The sequence below is a fragment of the Apium graveolens genome, chromosome 5, assembly GCF_009905375.1.
Source record: "Apium graveolens cultivar Ventura chromosome 5, ASM990537v1, whole genome shotgun sequence".
NCBI lineage: Eukaryota > Viridiplantae > Streptophyta > Magnoliopsida > Apiales > Apiaceae > Apium > Apium graveolens.
The window spans coordinates 70,959,878-70,979,657 of NC_133651.1; the positions used below are offsets into that span (position 1 = coordinate 70,959,878).

At 35.7% G+C, this 19,780-nt stretch overlaps 1 protein-coding gene across 4 annotated transcripts; it reads right to left on the reverse strand.

Annotated features, from left to right (window-relative positions):
* Nucleotides 1-730: 730 nt before the first annotated feature.
* LOC141724157 (uncharacterized) lies at nucleotides 731-6,105 on the reverse strand. 4 transcript variants are annotated; one of them, XM_074526163.1, is made up of 11 exons: nucleotides 5,938-6,105; nucleotides 5,109-5,234; nucleotides 4,882-5,021; nucleotides 4,714-4,800; nucleotides 4,464-4,535; nucleotides 3,693-4,364; nucleotides 3,431-3,601; nucleotides 3,286-3,348; nucleotides 2,313-2,616; nucleotides 1,672-1,775; nucleotides 731-1,582 (listed from the first exon to the last, which is right to left on the reverse strand). In XM_074526163.1, the coding sequence occupies exons 1-11, from the start codon at nucleotides 6,002-6,004 to the stop codon at nucleotides 1,052-1,054; spliced, it is 2,337 nt and encodes a 778-aa protein (XP_074382264.1). In that variant the 5' UTR covers nucleotides 6,005-6,105; the 3' UTR covers nucleotides 731-1,051. The 4 variants fall into 4 exon arrangements, with proteins under 4 accessions (XP_074382264.1, XP_074382263.1, XP_074382265.1 ...); XM_074526162.1 differs by having other exon boundaries at nucleotides 5,109-5,240; XM_074526164.1 differs by lacking the exon at nucleotides 3,286-3,348 and having other exon boundaries at nucleotides 5,109-5,240.
* Nucleotides 6,106-19,780: the final 13,675 nt, after the last annotated feature.

Here is a 19,780-nt window from a genome sequence, read left to right on the forward strand (position 1 = left end):
TTTTTTAGTGTGTGACCATGTGCGCACAATAAACATAAACTTCTTCTAATTGATAAAATTGGTGCGCCAACCTTGATCCACGGTGAACTCGGGCGGTAGCCTGGTCTAACGACTCCCTAACCTAGGTTGGGGTGAATGCAGAAAATCCATTAATATGAAAACTAATTTCACCGATGAAAATAAGCCAAACTCACAAGTATTCGTGCTTATTATGTGTACATGGTCACACACTAAAAAACCCTAATTTTATTTATAGGACAGTATAGCTAAATCGATAAGACTAAATATGACTCAAATTATGAAATATATTTTAGAATTATAGGATCACTTAACCTTTTTTAATGGGACACTTTCTAAAATATACATATTTATACCTTAAAATTTTAATTAAAAAATTACTAATTTTTGTTATTGTGGGGCCATGAATCCGACTATATATGAATCCGACTATATGAATCTGCCCATAGTTATACTGTACCTCCTTAAATTCACTTACCTTTGTCGGTCATTTGCAAATTTAGCCCCTTACATAATATCTGCGGACTGTATTAATTGTTTGTTGATCAGTTTTATATCCTTTTTGTTTCAACTTCGGGGCTTCTGAAATAGTTCTTTCCCTTTCAAACAATAATGACGGAAGCATTGATCTCGATAGCAAGAGCCTGGATAGTACACAGGAGAAATGACTTTATATTTGATGGTGCACAAAATTTTCTTAAATCAATTGGCCTTAACAATGAAGAACATTACTAAGACAAAAGGATGGAGAAAGTAGTTTTCTTCTAGAGGACATCAGTTGGCCTTCACAGTACGAATAAATAACCGAGACGGCTAATAAAAGGCGCCACTAAGGCACAAACAAAAGTTGCCCACATGTGGAGCAATGTATCAAAAACCTACTAAGAGAACTCTTATGTTTTACTCACTAAGAAGAGTTACTCGGCAATGCAGCATTTCTCTGCATACTCAGCTAAGTGGTAGCTAGGGGAAACAAGGGCATTCTACTTTCATAGCCCCATCACCTTTATGTCCAACAATGTCAACTGCCCCTTCAACTGGGGGCGTAATGGCAGGATATCTCCTTGCCGAACTCATTTACATAGTCCACCAACGATATGCCTTCACCATTGGCCAGGTGTGCCAAAAACTTTTCTAGGCCAGTCTTGTAACGTTTCTTGGTTGAGGCGACAGCTTCGTGGATTTTCTTCTTAGCAGAGGCTTTGGCATCTTCTGCCTGTTTGACAGCCTTCTCCAATTTCTCCTCGAGATTTTGCTTCTCACTAACAGCTCTAAGTGCAGCCTCATGTATTGCCTTTGTAGAGGCTTTCGCATCTTCTGCCCTTCGGACAGCCTCCTCTAGCTTCAATTCGAGGTTACGCTTCTCGCCAACAGCTTTGAGTGCTTTTTCCCAACCTTCATCACGTTCTCTTTCAAGCTCTTTCTTCTTCACATTCCAGCTGGCTTTATGACGTTTCAACTTTTGGATGTGAACCTCAAGATCAGTTACCTGCTTCCTCAGCTCCTCATTTTTCATCTTTGCTGTCACAAAACCAGTGCACAGCTCCGAAACACTTAAGGCGGCCTGAAAGATACAGCATCGGAAACAAGAGTGAAGTCAATAAAGTTACTAATTGATATACAAATATCTACGAGAGGAGTAAGGTAAATTACCTGACACATCTGCTTTTGTGCCTGTCTAGCAATAGTCCCTTCAGTTAACATGTTATTTGTGTACTTGGGCACAGTACTATTCTCAAGCAACTTGCGCTTGTCACCTGATAGTCCCAAAAAACAGCAATCCACCAGGGGTTAAATGTGAGGCCAAAAAAGAAGTAAATAAGAACAAGTACATAAAAATTCAGACAAAAAGAAGAAATCTTGTGGGTCGCGTCCATGATTATCAATGAAAGCATTATCACGAAATTTGACTTTCATTACTATATTCGTGATGTAATGTTGAAACCCATCAAGGTCCTCAGGATATTCTGTCAAACAAAGACCCTATACAGTTCAATGAAAATATTCTCCAGCATTTCTATACCAGAAAGACATTAAAAGTCATTTTAAAGAAACTTCTCAAGCTAATAATCAATGACCATGATAAAATAATTCTACATAAAGGGAGAAATGTTTGGCAGGATTCAGTCACTTGAGAACTTCAACAGTTCTATAACTCTTTCTTCAACAGTAGATGAATATATCACATTTTAAAAAGCACTTTGTGAGCAAAAAGTGCTTAACTATAAACCTTAGAAACATCCTAAAAAGAGAAAAGAAATGTCACGAAAGGATTAGTTGGGGATGCAACTCACCGGATTCAGTCACCCCAGCTTCTGTGGCAGCAGCACCAGCAGTTAAAGAAGAGGAGGCACTGCAGGCCGCAGGCTTCGCGACCGTACTAGCACAAGCCTTCCCTAAAGATAGTGGCTGAATATCCTCCTCATCAGTGTCCACAAAAGGCTCGAGCTTCCTTTTCATTTCTTTGGCAACAATTGGTTGGGCAGCCTGACTAGCTGCCCCCTTATTGGCTGTTTTCATAGAAATTTCCATCCAAGAAATCGGCAACGAGTCCTTATCCATTACCATCCTCTCAGAATTCTCGAGATAGTGAGAGCACTGGAAAAGGGAGAATACCATGAGAAGCCAAAACATTAGTTAAACGTGAATCAACTTACTCTTACTGGCACTAAAAAACGAAAAAACATGCTTCTAAAAAACTAAACATCAAGTACATAATCCCATCATAAGAACAATTTGTAATTATAGCGGAACATGTTTGGTTGTAACTTGTGACGTTAAGTAAATTACATACTAAGAAATTTTCCGAAACTCCTTTCATGTTCCCCTGTTTTCAAATACAATCTGGTGACTTCAAATACAATCTAGTGTCACCGTAAACACATAATTTCTAATACAGTACATAAAATAAATTTCTATCTTTCTTATGAATCCCAATTTTTTTACACACTCAAGCACTATAAGGAACAAATCCCCATCTGCAAACAAAAAAAGTATATCTATATAGAGCTTTGACACTCTCCCTCGCTCAAAATCTTTTTTCTTATTTAAATTAAAGAGCACAACATCAATTCGATCATTGTGCTTTCTGATACCGTGTTAAGTTACTATCCTCTCGAAATCCTAAAACAGTAAAAAGGGAGTTTAACCAGATCACATATCTATAATGTAGATATTCATAGAATAAAGCTGAAACTACTAACAAGTAAACAACAAAAGGACAACAATAAAAGCCCGGATGACTGAAAGAACTATAAAAAATTCCACCTGTCCTGCTTGATTTCGGTCATCTTCACGGTCAGTGTTGTTTTCCTCAACACCATGGCCATTCTTCATATTAGTTACAAAAAAAATTATTAAATTAAATACTATACGACTCACGGAAGAAAAAAGTAGTATCAATGTTTCTTACTTGATCAATTTCTGCTCGTTGTCTAATTACCAGACATTTTTCAAAATCTTCGCATTGCTTCTCATAGTTCTGCCTTTGCTTGAGAAGTTCCATTGTCCAATTTCTGAATGCTGGCAACTGCCTTTCCACAGGTTTGAGGCCTTTCAGTATCACACGGTCGACATAAAATATCTGACACAGTTATTTCAAGAAAACCAATCAATTTTAAGCAAAATAACCGATAATTTTTTTGTAAGTAAAAAGTAGTGATAAGGCTACTCACGGTGAGGAATATTATGGGACCAGTATAAAAGAGTGAGCTCGTAGCCTTCCTCCAGTTTGCTTTGGTTCTCACCAAACATCTAAGCAAGAATTCTCCCCAATTATACTGATTACATTGATCGAGTTGGATGTCAAAGCCTAGTATGTCCCTATGCACATATGATCCAGTTTGTCTTTCAATCAGTACGTTGGATAATACAATCAGAAAGTTTAGTTTAAACAGATCATCAGCTTCTTCGCTTTCTTTTATTCTTTCCGTCACTGCTGCTGTGGTGATATTATTCTTTCCAAATTGTTCTTTCCATGTGTAATGTCTCTCTAGAGATTTATTTTCCGTCGCCAGTGTGAAAAGTGTATCCCCAATCGGCAATCCAAGCACATTGTAAACATCCTGATTAGTGATAGCAACGTTTTCACTCTGAAGTTTGAGTAAGCAGTTTTGCGCGTCAAATGCTTCAAGTACACTACATGCCAGTCTATGTGGGATTTTTTCCAACCGGAAGTCAAGTAAATGTCTGAAACCAGTGGTTCTCACCCATTGTTTTTGCTGCTCAGACAGGTTTGTTACCATGTCTGTCAAAGTATTAGGCGAATTTCGTATTCTGAATTTATCAGTTACGTTCACTTTTCCAGCTTTGCCTACTTTCCCTTTCCTTTTCTCTTGATATGGTTCCTGTTAAATTCTGAATTTAGTCAACAGTGGCATCAAACTTAACATGTTTCTAGTTTCAGTGACATTCATTTCATATTGGTAATTGTGCATGATACATACCTTAGTAATCTTTATTTTTTTCTTCCTCCTTTCTTTGTCATTAACAACACCAAGTTGATCTTCATCGCTTTCCTTATATAAAACATTCAATAACATGTTATAAAAAATCATCATAATGACAAAAAATGACTAAATTTTTCAGTCTAACGATAAAATCATCATAAGTTGTTATTTTACCTCGTTAATAATGAAAACATTAGTAACTTAAACTTTATAATATAACACAAAAATGATCAAGATGTTAGTTTACCTCATCGACAAGTCGCAATTTGGTCTTTTGGTGTTTGATCATCAGTTTTTTCCCTTCATTTTTTGGTTCCTCCTCTTGTCTTACATTCTGCCACGCATAAACATATTATAAGAATATTTGTGTACGCAATTTTGGTGCAAATTACGTGATTTTGCTGCATTTTCATACCTCAGCGATGAGTCTCCATTTCTCAGCTGTGGATGAACATAGTAGTATTGGTGCAGTTCGGTTGGTCTTAGGTCGTGGAGTTACAATATCATCATCATCATCATCGTCATCATCATCATCAAAATGAACAGATCTAGTATCTGATAGAAAAAAAGGAATTAAGATGGATGGATAATGTATTCTAAAAAAACTAAGATATAATATATGATACAAGACTAGATTTTAACCTCTTCTATTCGTTACAATATTAGGTTGCTCAGCGCTCTCCTCATCAACTTCTAACGGGTCACGATATGATGTTTTTCGCAATTTTAATAATTTTTGTCTCCGAGTTTCCCTTCTCACACTTGAATCTGCAGCTTTTTAAATCAATGTCAAAGGATAAATTAGCTGAGCTACTTAATTAACACTAAGCAACTCTCCACTAATCGGCTATACATTATATTACTAATCATTTTTACTTTTCATACTTGTATAACAACAAAGTAAATCAACAGGTGAGCTGCCATACAAATGCACCTCTTATCCATGTATAATCAAATTAAAAAACAGAGCACTGTAGTGAGGGATTGTTAAATTGAAATCACTAAAAACCAGACTAAACCCAGTAGATATTCAACAAACAGACAGCAAATCGCTTTTCGACTTTTCATATATACAATCACAAAAAACAATAGAACGCATCACTAGAAATATGATCAGAACGCATCAAATCACTTTTTTTACACATGTAAAATCATCAAAAAAAGGCATGCAGTAGATTTTTTCTTCTAGGACTTCAAAAACAATTAAAAACATCCTAAATGATAGAATACATCATACAAAACACATTAAATCACTTTTTACACATGTAAAATCACCAAAAAAAGACATGCAGTAGAGTTCTGATTTTTACATTTCAAAAACAACTAAAAAACATCATTAACCATATAATAAACCATACAAACATATCAATTCAGTTTTCACACATGTAAAATCACAAAAAAGAGACATGCGCTATATATTTGTTTTTTCTATTTTAAACTCAGCATAATTACCTAAAACCATAAAAATTACCTTCTCTATTTGTTGACATCTTCGTGCAAAGTAGTAGATTCGAGTAATGTAACGAGTTCGGATCCATGTAAGTTTCTTCAAAGTTGAGATTAGTTTATGATACAGTGATAGAAACAGAGTTTCGTACCTTAAATTCGATGATTTTTTCAGTTTTAACGCAGATTTGGAATTTTTTTTGATCTAACAGCAAAACGGAAAAAGTGTTTTTACGTGGGTTTTGTTTGGAAGCGTAGCCTGGTTTTTGTTGCTATTTACAAAATTGCCATTAGTAATTAAGATCATCAATGGATTAAATTTTGATCCAATATTCTTACAAACTATGATTAATCCAAAATTTTCATCCAAACTATTTTCTTCATATTATATTTCACAAAATATAATATACAAAATTGTCATTAGTAATTAAGATCATCAATGGATTAAATTTTGATCCAATATTCTTACGAACTATGGTTAATTCAAATTTTGATCCAAACTATTTTTTTCATATTATATTTCACAATGTTATATAATAAAATTTTATATAAATGTGTAGTCATTATTAACTATTTATATTATATTTAATAAATTAATCAAACAATTTATATATATATATATTAAAACTATAAACTTAATTGAAGAAAAACACCTTCATTATATTAATAAACATATAAAATATTATTAATGAACTTTTATTTAAATTATTAATCATATACCTTATATTTTATGTATTTAATGTGCTATTACGGTATTTAAATTTTAGTGAAATGTGTTTTCTCTTTATTATATAACTATTTTATTGATTATTCCTTGCATATTATTATTAATTAAGTAATTAAATGTCACAAGTCAGTTTTAAACTTAATATACTAAATTATACAAATAAAAAATTACTATTTTACATTAAATTAATTTTCGATCACTGATAAATGAGAATTTCAAATAAAATACCCTAAATTTGGATAGTTATATCACGATACCCTTATTTTCTAATACAAACATAACTCATATACATACATATATATATATATATATATATATATAACAAAAAGTAAAAAAAAAATTCAGTGGCACTTTTGTTATTCTTTCAAAGGTCCCTACTGCTGTTACTAATTATATCAGTTCTATTAAGTATGATAATTATGTTAATTATGTATAATCCATAATCTTTCTATACATGAAAACAAATCAAAGATTATAAGTGCATAACATGCGAAAACAAATCAAATATTATTATTGTATAATATAACATGTATTATATTATTTAGTACGTTTACTTTATCTTGAAAAAAACATATCTTGAAAGATTTCATTTAGGGTCGTTTGGTTCGCCAAATTTTATTAAAATAATTGTTATAATACCCATATAAATATATGAATAATTAAAATAATAATAAAATAATATGTTAAATTAAAATAAAATTATTGACTTAAAATATTTTAAATTAAAAATATTTATTCCAGTACTCAACCAAACAAATGATATAAGATATGATATCTCAACCCCGTACTATCTTAACCCAATTCCTAATTCCAACCCGATACCACGTCTTAAACCAAACGACCCCTTAGCAGTTTGTTGAAGATTCAACTAAGAATTCTAGTGCATACTAGTAAATTCGATTAATGGTAATATTAAGATGACAGACTACATTAAGAAGCCCACGGCCCTTTAAAGCATCTCCGATTAGGGTATTAATACTCCCGAATTTAAAAAAAGGAGGAAAGTAAGTGAATAGTAAATAAAGTAGTTTCACTTCCTTTCGTAATCGTGCTCACCAGTTTTTAAAAGGAGAAAGCATGTGTTAATAAATGCAAATTTGATAAATTTTGTTATTCCCAGTGGACTAACAATGAGATTTACAGAAGGGGGGTTGAATGTAAATTTCAAAACTTTTTCAAGTTTTGAGTAGTTTTTAAGGCTAAGTGTTTTAGTGAGCAAATGTGTGTGAATGGCTTGAAGCTAATACAGACATATATATATATTCAAACACAAATATAAAGAACACAAAGAACTTAAAAACTTTTCTGATGGATTTGTTGTTCCACCAGAGATGTGTTATTTCAGAAAATCTGTGATTCAAAGAATTAAATCACAGCTGCTTCCTAGTACAAACTAGATGATTTTCTCTCTGGATTTTTCTAAACAGCTCTGGAAAATTTACATCTAATTACTAGCTGTTACTTGGTTTATATATCACCAAGTTTACAAGTGAAGACAAAACTGTAAAATACAATTAAAAAGGCTCTTCACATGTTTCTTCTTTATTTCTCTATCCAATGCAATTTAGGCTTAGCTGTTAATCTTTGAATACTTCCTTGTTTGCACCAGAATGGAAATGCTGCATTTTCTTGATTCCTCCTAGAGGCTTCCACATTCCAGTTTGTCTCTGTCAACCCATGTGCCTCTGTCAGCTTATGAATTATCACTATCAACTGCTAATGAACTAAGCATCCGTTGAAGCTTTCATCCGTTGATGCCTTATCCGTTGATGCTTTATCCGTTGAAACTTTATCCGTTGATGCATTATCAGTTGAAGTCTTTATCCGTTGAAGCACTTATCCGTTGATGGATATTATCCGTTGAAGCTTTAGAGACATCCGTTGAAGCTTTGTTTCTTATCCGTTGAAGGTCTTCAATATCAGTTGATACTTCTTCACTTACACAAAATTACAAGGCATGAAATATTTACAATTAGCCCTCCTATTTGCATATCCACTAGTAGTCAACATGACTGATAATTTCCTACAACATCTAAGAATTACAACTTGAATCCGGAGAATGAAATGTGCTACAATACTAAACTTATTGCTAAGTAAAGCTACTCCTTCAACGGATAGCCAAGATGGTCTTATCTGTTGAGGCTACAAACACTAGATTTCTACTTAAGTGTTTTGTTTAACTTATCATCAAACTAATACACATATTCCTAACAATCCCCCCTATTTATGTCTGCTAGAACTGTAGGCATAAATTTGGGTTTAGCTTGATGATAACAAAACACTTGACAAATGTATTAACTGTAATAAAGCAGAAATTCAAAAGTGCTGCAAAAATGTGTATGCTAAGATGGAATTGAAGAATTACATTGTTTCCAAGGGTGCTCCTTTAGCCTGAGCAGATTAATTTCTTTTCCTTTGATCCCTTGTTTTCTTTCCTAGCCTCCTGTCATTCTCCTCTATTTGAAGTTGAAGTTGTCTGTAGAACTCAGCTTCATCTTCTTCATTGATGTCCAACTTAGATTGCATATCCTTGAGAGTTTCATTACTGGCAATCTTGAGCTTTTTCAAGTTTGAAAAATCTTCTGACTCCTTTGTTGTCTCTGAACTCCATCAACCAATTAGGTGATTTTTGAACTGTAATTCCTCTTTCTTGAATGAGCAATGTTCTAGGCAAGGCATTGGGCTCCCACCAAGTTTTCCTTATGTTGGCAATCTTGTTGAGAATCTCAGTCTTGGTAGTCCTAGTAAAGCCAGAATCCCTTTGTATGGCTGAGTAGACTCTAACCAAGGTAGAGTAGCCTTCATTTAGAATCCTGTAGAGAGGCCAAGTTCTTTCCTCACTTCCTTTGTATTTGAACACTAGTCTTTCTGGTAGCTGTCTGTAGGCAGCTATTCCCCTTACTTCCTCCAGCTCATCCAGATAGAGTTCAATGTCTGAAAATTCTTTTATGTCACAAATGTGAACATAATCATCTTTAGAGGCTTGTGGCTTAGGCTTCTGAGTGAATTTGATTGAGGTTTTAGGAGGTGTTGATTTGGTTCTTCTTTTTTGCTTCTTTGATGGTGGAGAAGAGGTTAAGAAGGTGGGCAATTTGATGGTGTCCCAATCAATTGGTTCCTCCTTAAGAATGATTGTTTCACCATGAATGTTTATGAAGGGGTCAGGCACAATGGGTTCAGGAATAGAAGGTAGTGGTTTGGATTTTGATTGGGTTTCTTCAGTCTCATCTACCATCTTTCTCTTTGCATTGGCCTTCTTTCTGTTCCCTTTTTGCCATTCCTCTCTTTCCTTACTTCTTTCTTCCATATCATTATCAACCATGTCCCCCATACCTTCATCTTCACTTTTGTCTTCAATTTCTTTCTTTTCTTCAGCTTGACTTGACTTTAGCTGTTTTTCAAGCTTTGCTTGTGCTCTTTTGTCAGCCTTTAGCTTTTTGGCTTCTTCCTTCAACCTTTTGGTTTCTTCCCTCTTGGCTATTGAGAATTTGGGATGTCCTTGCATCACACATATGCTCTTTCCCTCTCTAAAGATAATAGCCATGTTCATCCTTTCAACCACATCCATGGTCTCTTTGTGCTTTATGATACTCCCACCCAAAACCTTGTCTTCATCAAGCTTTGGAAGAGGAAAGTCCACTTCTTTCAACTAAGCAAGGCTTAGAGGGTTCTTTGTAGAGTCCTTGTTGGATCTGTTGTTGGGCTTGAGAACCATAGGTTTCAGATTCTTGGAAGAAGTCTCTCCAACCTTATTCCTCCTTACTGGCTTGAGCTCCATAATAATTGGTTCCACCTTTGTGCTATGCTTCACAGATTGTGATTTAGAAGTTGTAGAACCAAAAATTTGTTGCATCTTTTCATCAATTTTCCTCCTTTGCTCTTTGACTTGCAATTCAGCTGCTGCTATCTGGATTAGATCAATTCCATCAAGCTTTCCTTTGATTTGAATAGTTGGAGAAGTGGTGATGGAAGGAACTAGCACTTGAGATATTTGAACTGTTGTTGATGGCTCTCCTTCCCCTTCCCTTTTATTCTCCCCCTTTTTGTTATCATCAAGGGTAGAGGTCAAGCCTTGTGCCTTTGCCAGCTGCATTAGTAGATTTGTTTGAGTTTGTTGATTCTGAAGAATGGTGACCATAGAGTCTTCAATGATCTGAACTCTGTCTTCCAACCTGGCCATCCTCTTGTCAGCATCAGATGCTTTCCTCAGTCTCCCCAACAAATATTGCATAGTACCATAAGGCATGACTGAATCCAACTTCTCAGCATTGTAGGATTTCAGATCAGCAATGTCCTGCTTGAGTTCATCCACACTTAGATTCTGTTTAAAATGCTGCAACTGCAAGAGATGCAGAGAGTCCAGATGAGCTTGAAGAATTGCCTTGGTACCAACATCTGTAGTCTCCTGAAGGGCCTTCTGAATAGTCATTACTTGCCTGACCAAAGTTACACCAAACTCTCCTGGTGTAGATGCCTTTTCCCATGCCCAATCAGGTAGATCTGGAACAGAACTTGGGCCTGCTTCTCCCCCTAAGTTCATGCTCTCATCCAAAGAATTAGAGTCATCATCATTAGAATTTACTCCAAATTCTTCAGATGGCTCACCAGCTTGAGAAGGCAGCCTGTTAACAGCAGCTTTGTCTCTGAGAAGAGATTCTGAAGTGTGTACAATGTTTAAAGTCTGTTCTGCCTCCACATTGCCCTGAGTAGCCAATAATTGATAGGCTGGAACAGGGTGAGTAAAAGTGTCAGCATCCAAGGAAATGTTATCAATTACAGCTTTGTAATGTTGCTGAAATTGTCTTTCCTTTTCTGCATCATCCACTATCATTGACTCACTAGCAATGGCTGGATCCACCCTTATAGCTTCTGTACATGCCTTTCTCTCATTGTCTCTATTTTCTTGCATCAGGGGCTCCCCCTGGCTCACACACACCCTCACACCCTCACCCTCACCTTCTAAGGTGGCACTCCCCTCACTCACTTTTGCCATGCTGGAAGAAATAGCATGCATATGGTGACTCTCAACCTCTCCTTTTGCCTGGGAGCAACCCAGCCTCTCACTCAAATTATCACTCCCTTCCCTCAAACCTAAGAGTGATTGTACAGTAACCATGTCCTCTACAGTTGGAAGTGTTTCTGTTATATGTGTAGAGACCATCAACGGATAGGGAGTATACGTTGAAGTGGAAACTGATGGTATCAACGGATAACTGCTGTTAAGCTTATCCGTCGAAGAACAACCACTTGTCAACGAATGAGAGATATCCGTTGAAGAAGGAAAAGATGTAGATATTGAAAGTGACATAATTTTTGAATCTATGTGAATTGATTTTAAGTGAGGTGACACATATTCTTCAATTATATCTGAAAAAATTGGCTGATGATCCAACAAATCATCTAAAAGATGATGATCATCAGGTTTTGAGTAGGGCTCCTCCCTGAGTTTTAATGAGGGAGAATCAGGAATTGATGTGAATATCATATCCACATCCAGAGAGGGTGATGGATAGTTTGATGATGGATGTGTTTCTATTATGAGAGAATGGGGCTGTGACTCCACATTTGCTAGAGTCACATCAAGCTGAATTTGAGAAGGCAACGATACAGGTGGATGTATCTGTGCTGTGTGTGCCCCTTGTTTGGAAACTAGGGTCTTGGCCTTCTTCTTCCTTGAAAAGGCTTTGATTGGTGAATGTGTGGCCTCAGTGTCCCTCCCTCTTTTGTTCTGTGTCCCTGGTTGGGGACTATTTTCAATAGCTGCATCCTTTTGGGAGGATGCAACTAGGGATGTGTTTGACTCCTTTTGAACTACCACAGTCTTTTGAGAGACTGTGACTTGGATGGCTGGGGTACCACTCACCTCTCCCACCTTATCCTGGGGGGTTTCTTGATGTTCACCCCTCCCCTCACCACTCACACCCTGTTCACTCCCTTCAGGGTTGATGGTAGTTGTTACAACTGTTGTCTTTTGAGAAACAACAGAGGTGGTTTTCTTTGACTTGTGTTTTGAAATTTTAGTTTTGGTGGCTTTGGTAGGAACCTGTTTGGACAAAGACACAGATTCCATTGCCACACTGGAAGGCAAAGAAATAATGGGGTTGGAAACAGTAGGAGTTATAGAAGTGTTTACCTCACTTACCTGTGGTGCATTCATGATTGGCAAATATACCAATGGCACCTGGCTGTTGAGGTTGATTCTCAAAAGGTCTGCAAGGACCCTTTTCTCTTGTGCCCAGCATTTGAGTTTATTGTTCTCATTAGATATAACCAATCCTTCAGCAACATGGTTAGCCAATAACATAAAGAATCTAGCATAGTAGATGTTATATGGTCTATTAGCTTTGTTACCTAATCTGGAACCTAATTCTACCATGACATAGTTGCTAAAATTAAAGTACCTATCAGGAACTAGCATATAGAGCATATTAATAAGAGATGAAGTTATGGCATCAAAATTGCTAATCTTCCCAGAGAAAACCTTGATAAAGGCATCTCCAAGAAAACTTCATTCTTTCCTAAGGCCCTTCCTTCTAATACTACCTAAACTAGCAGAATCAAAAGCATAGCCTATGGAATCTAACATAGCAGATACATCTTTATCAGTGTGTGGTGCATGGCATTATTCTCAGGCAACTTAAAGCAAGACTGTACATCATCACAGTTAATGCAATAATCCTTACCTTTGAGAGAGAAGGCAATAGTCATATCTGTGGAGTTGAACTCTGCAGTTGTCCAAATCTCCTCAATCACCTCACAGTAGATGGTTGGGGCTTCCAGCATTGCATAGCTTAGTTTGCAGTTTTTGATGAAGTCCATCATCTTGTGATAATCAGAATGGGATTCATTCTTTTCAACCAAGGCTACGAAATTATTCTTTTCATAAACAAATCCAGATTGAGACATAATTTTGACTACTGGTGCCATTGTTGTGAGTAGAGGTTGCAGAGAAAAACTTGAGAATTTTGGGAGAGAAGGAGAATAAAAATTGCAAGAAAGCGTAAAGTGAAAATAAGAATTCAATGGGCTTTTATACTTTCTTGAATTAAAACGTAAATAAAATGATTAAATGATACTTTTAAACAAATTACAGCCGTTTAAGAATAAAGAAAACTATAGAAATTCTAAAAACTGCCTTTAATACAAATACATACAACAGTGTATATCTGTATCAACGGTTAAGTAAAAGAATCAACGGTTGTGACTCACTTAAAGTAACTGATGTGACACTTCAACGGATAAGGTAAATAGTTATCCGTTGATGATCAACACTATTTTATCCATCGAGGGATAAAATTACCAGAAATGTATTTGTCTTTCAACGGATAATGAACATCCGTTGATAGAACAATTTTGGCTTTCAACGGATAGGGAATATCCGTTGATAGAATAAGTCTTACTTAAAGACAACTTTGTTCTTGCAGCAAATTCATTTCAGGCTTCAAGACAGATTTCAAAGAGGACATAAATTTATGAATAATTAAGCATACCTAGCTCACTTACTAATCTTGTGAATGTTGATTCATCAAGTGGCTTGGTAAATATGTCTGCAATCTGCTTTTCACTTGGAACAAAATGAAGTTCCACTGTACCTTTCATCACATGTTCCCTAATGAAGTGGTACTTGATGTTAATGTGCTTGGTTCTTGAGTGCTGCACTGGATTTTCAGTAATGGCAATGGCACTTGTGTTGTCACAGAATATAGGAATTTTGTCAACAGTTAGTCCATAGTCAAATAGTTGATTCCTCATCCATAGTATCTATGCACAACAACTACCAACAGCAATGTACTCAGCTTCAGCTGTTGATGTAGAAACAAAGTTTTGCTTCTTGCTGAACCATGACACAAGCTTGTTCCCTAGAAATTGACAGGTGCCAGTTGTGCTTTTGTAATAACCCCAAATTTTGGAATTTTTGAAACCCTTATGAATAGTGATTTTGCTGAATAAGAAAACTTCTCATGCCACACTATGTAGGGGTTCTTCTATTGTTATTCTGAGATCTTATTAGTACTTTATATGAGATATAAGTGTATGTAAAGATCGTAAGAATCCAAATTCGAATACTTTGATTTTTCCCGAAAATCCACCAGATATCGAAAGAATTGAGTATAAGGTAACAGGATAAAAAGGATTTAAATTCAAGGATTGTAAGTGAGGATCATAAAAGGAATATAATGTATTGAGAAAGGTTAAGGGAACCCAAGTAATAAGATCCCGGGTATGATCCCTCAAACGATAAACGAAAACGAATGTTAAGCGAACCGTATAACAGATCAGCGGTCATTAGCCAAGTAATTAGAAGCTAATCAAAGAGATTAGTGGGGATGATGTCATCACACCAATGAGAAGAGGACAAAAGTGGGAGGGTGACATCACATGGTGACATAAGCATGACCAAAGCAAGTGTGTTGTTGGTTGATTTAGAACCACACAAAAGTTACCATGGTAAAAGGTAAGAAAACAAAATAAATCAAAAAACAACCAACCAAGCCAAAACATTTCATTTTCACCAAAAAAAACAAAAAGCTATCTCATTTCTTCATCAAGCTCTCGGCTTTTTTCATTTTCAAAGGAAAGAAAAATCCAAAACCAAGATCCAAGCTTTGTTAAATCATGAGGTAATTATCTAAGGTTCCTTATACATAGATATAGCTATCCCATGAGTTTAAGCTTCTAATTCCTTCACAATCTCTTCCAATAAATCAAGGAAGAAGATGGTGAATAGTAACCTTCAAGAAATAACTTTGGTTTTCTTGATTTTTATGAAAGTACAAGGTAGCTTAAGCATAGATCAAGGCTTCCATGGGCATTCCAAGGATCTTTCATTGATTAAAAGCTTCAAGGAAGGTATAAATCTAAATTATCTTAACATTAAGTTGTTTGGTATAAATGATTATGATGATGGAATGATAGATTAAGTGTAGTAGTTGCTTTGTCATGTTGAGATCTTAGTTGTTAAGTGTTTTTGTTGATTTTGGAAGTTAAGAGTAGCACTAGTTGTTCTTGATGATTCATGATATGATTTGGGCTTGGTTTAAATGGTTTAAAGTGGTTGATGAGTGATATTGTCATATGGTTGTATTGGGATTGATTGGTGATGGTTTGGTGTTGAATTGGTTTGGTAAAATTTTGGGAAATCGCATAAACATAGCCGTTGTAATGCCCAATTTACCGTAGACTGTTTTTGTTTTTAACATCAGAACCCTTGAACTCACAGTTAGGTTTTGACCATTTCCATGATTAGATAGTTCATGTTACGAGCTTCGTTTTGATATGTAGTTCGTTTGATTCCGATGTACGGTTAAGGAGAAACGACCGTTTTAATTAACGACGTTTCGCGAACGAATCATTACCCCTAGCCTTACTTTGAAACATAGGTTAAAGACCTAAAAGGACTAATTGGAGTATGAAACAATTATGTAAAGTGTATTAGGCAGTTGGTAAGACACTCGCGAAAGAATCGCCTTAAAACTCGTAATGGTTGATTTATTAAAAATGGTGGAGCCGAGGGTACTCGACCGACTTAAGAGAATCAGTAAGCGCAAAGCGAGCGTTAGAGTCTAAATTGGTTAAAGTATAGATTGATAAGTGACTTGGGTTTAATTCCAACTTATATGTTGTTTATAGGTTACCAGACTCGTCCCAAGCCATTTGTAACCCCCAGTCGCTCAGGCAAGTTTTCTATCCGTTATACTGTTGTTGTGATGTATACATATGTATATGCATTATCTTGTGATAGATGCATGATGGTTAAATTAGCAAATTCTTGCGATATATTGTAGCATGTGATATGTTATATATGCATGCCTGTTTCGTAATCTTGATACATATATCTGTTGATTCAGTTGATAATACCTACGCTAGAGATAAGCGGTAATTTGCATATACCCTTAGTATAGGGGACCCAAAGGTGAACATTTTTCTAAAATCGGGAGTCGATGCTCCCGAGTATAATATATATATATATTTATATATATATGAATAGTTTTTAAAACTATGAATCAAATAAGGTTTATTTGATAACTTTATTTTATTAATGAATATTATTTTGAATATTCATTCGAGGGCTTATGACTCCGCTTAATTTATTAATGAATATTATTTTGAATATTCATTCGAGAACTTATGATTCCGATTATTTACTAATTATTTTTCTTTATTTTATTAAAGAATAATGTGTCGATAATCAAACTCACTTTTGATTATTCAAATAAAGATAGCACTTTCGTATAAGTATATCTTTGGTTATTTAATATTCATTTCAAGTATAAGTTTTAAAACTTCTACTTCAATTATTTTTATAAAGATTATTCTTTATGGGGATATTATTTAAATAATAATATTCAGATATTTTCTAATATATTGGGACTGATTTATTTTATTAAATCAGCATCACTCCAAACATTCTTAAAAATGTTTTCGAGTCTTCAAAATGATTTTAAAGGTTAGGGCGGATCCCAAAGCTCATTTTTATATTTAAGATCCTCCTTTCGAAGGAGATTTAAATACTCGCTCAAAACCTGTGGGATCCGGCTCTGTGGTATGTTTTATATTCGCAACAAGGTTGCTGTCTTGATAAAAGAGTTTTTGATTACTTACCCAATACTCGGGAAGTAAAATTCTTGGAACAAGTTAATCCATTAACAGGAATCGTCTGGGAAATATTGGTGAGTTTTCCTTTCCAACTAGATACGACTTCTTGGTGGAGCCGTATCAACAAGTTTCTACTTGGGGAAATGGGGGACGAGCTTTACGTTTCAGAGTCATGGATTTCATCTGAACTAGGAGTGGCGTAAGTGGTCGAGTGGTGCCGGCCCAGCCTTATTATATTGGCCCAAATGGCCTGGAAGTTCCGCTAAGACGGTACATTCCTTAGGAGTCCAGTGTTCGGTTGACAAGTAAATCCGACAGGTTCTCCTCTACATGTAGAAAATGGTGGGGTTGTACTACTACGACTGATCATCGTAAGTGGTCTTCCTGGCGCGACAAAACTCCCGTAATGAGTCCATCATCCAATTGGATATTTCTGCAACACTACCCAGAGCACTTCGATAGGAAGGCTACGGTTGGGCGATTGTTGAGTGTTGGCAGGGTCAAGCTTTCAAAATAATGTTTGCATCAAATAAAGTATCTCGTAACTTCATTTTATTTTGATGATATTTTAAAGATTGATTCTATACAAGTTTTATCTTGTAGCTTATGTTAGATATATTTGATAATGTCATGGCTAATATGTTTTGTGTTTAGCTTTCAGATCTTACTTGAACAGGATAAATCAGTACTTAACTGTTGATCAGTACTTATACTGGAAGTCAGGACTTAAGGATATCAGTACTTATGTTATCAAGAGATAATCATCAGAAGATAGATATCAGAACTTAAGTGCTGAAGGACGATCAGATAAGGACAGTAGCTGATTAAAGGAAAGAAGATCAAGATAAACATAAGAAGAGATATGCATGAAGAAGGAATTCCGTGAAGAATGGAATACTTGGAAGAAAAGATATCTGATTGATATATTTTAGGAAGCAGAATTATATTCCATGTCAATTAGCGATTATTTTGTAACTGTGTAGTATATAAACACAGACATAGGGTTTACACTATAAGTGTTATCATAATTCGAGAAGATTATTCATTGTAACCCTAGCAGCTCTCGTGATATTGTTCATCACTGAGAGGTAACAGTTCCATACTGTAACAGAGTTTATTGTTTTAATAAAGTTTGTTTTCTGTTACTTAAGTTCTTAAAGTTCGATTTGAGTGTACTATACACTGTATTCACCCCCTCTACAGTGTGTGTGACCTAACAAGTGGTATCAGAGCCTATTTGTTAACACACATACAATTAAAGATCCAAACACAATCATGTCAGACACAGAAACTCCAACTAAGCCTACCAAAACTGAAGAACCACCAAAGACACAAATTCAGAGTCGGTATGAGACCATCAGAGTTTCCATACTGAGACCATCTGAATATCCCATATGGAAGGTAAGGATGACCATGTTCCTGGAAGCAACAGATCCAGAATACCTTGATAGAATCAAGGAAGGCCCTCACAAACCAACCAAGCTCGCTGTTACAGTTGCAGGTGAAGCAGCAAAGACCGTACCAAAGGAGAAGAGTGATTATACTGCTGAAGATATAGCATCAATTGCTAAGGATGCCAAGGTACGACACTTACTGCATAGTGCCATTGATAATGTAATGTCAAACAGGGTAATCAACTGCAAGACTGCTAAGGAGATATGGGATGCTCTGGAAATAAGGTGTCAGGGAACGGAGACAATTAAGAAGAACAGGAAGACAATACTCACTCAAGAGTATGAACACTTTGACTCAAAGATTAATGAGTCATTGAATGATTTATATGATAGATTTGTCAAACTTTTGAATGATTTGTCATTGGTTGATAAAGAGTATGATCTTGAAGATTCAAACCTTAAGTTCATGTTAGCTCTTCCTGAATGCTGGGATTTGAAGGCAACGACAATAAGAGACAACTACAATCTTGATAAAACAACTCTTGAAGAAATCTATGGAATGCTCAAGACTCATGAGCTTGAGATGGAACAAAGAAGCAAGAGGAAAGGAGGAAAGTCAAGGACAGTTGCTCTTAAGGCTGAAGAAGAATCCCCCAAAGCAGCTTCCTCAAAGAAAGACAAGGGTAAAGTTCTTTTCATAAAGTCTGATACTGAGTCGTCAAGTTCTGAGAGTGATGATGACTCAGATTCTGAAAGCTTGCCTGAGACTGATGCTGATGAGGAGATGATGAAGCTGTGTGCTCTTATGGTGAAAGGAATCACAAAGATTGCATACAGGAAGTTCAGGAAGGGAAAGAAGTTTTCCAGGAAAGGCATAAGTTCTGATAAGAAGAATTTCAGAAGATCTGAAGGCAGAGGAGGAAAGTCTGACAGAGGAGATTACACCAATGTTAAATGCTATAACTGTGGTGAGAAAGGCCACGTATCTCCTGATTGCAAGAAGGTAAAGGGTGACAAAAGCAAGGCTCTTGTCACAAAGCAGAAAAGCTGGACAGACACCTCAGACTTTGAAAGTGAGGAAAACTATGCATTGATGGCAAATGCTGATAAAGAAAGTGTTGAGAGCAGTTCTGAAGCTGCTGAAACAAAGG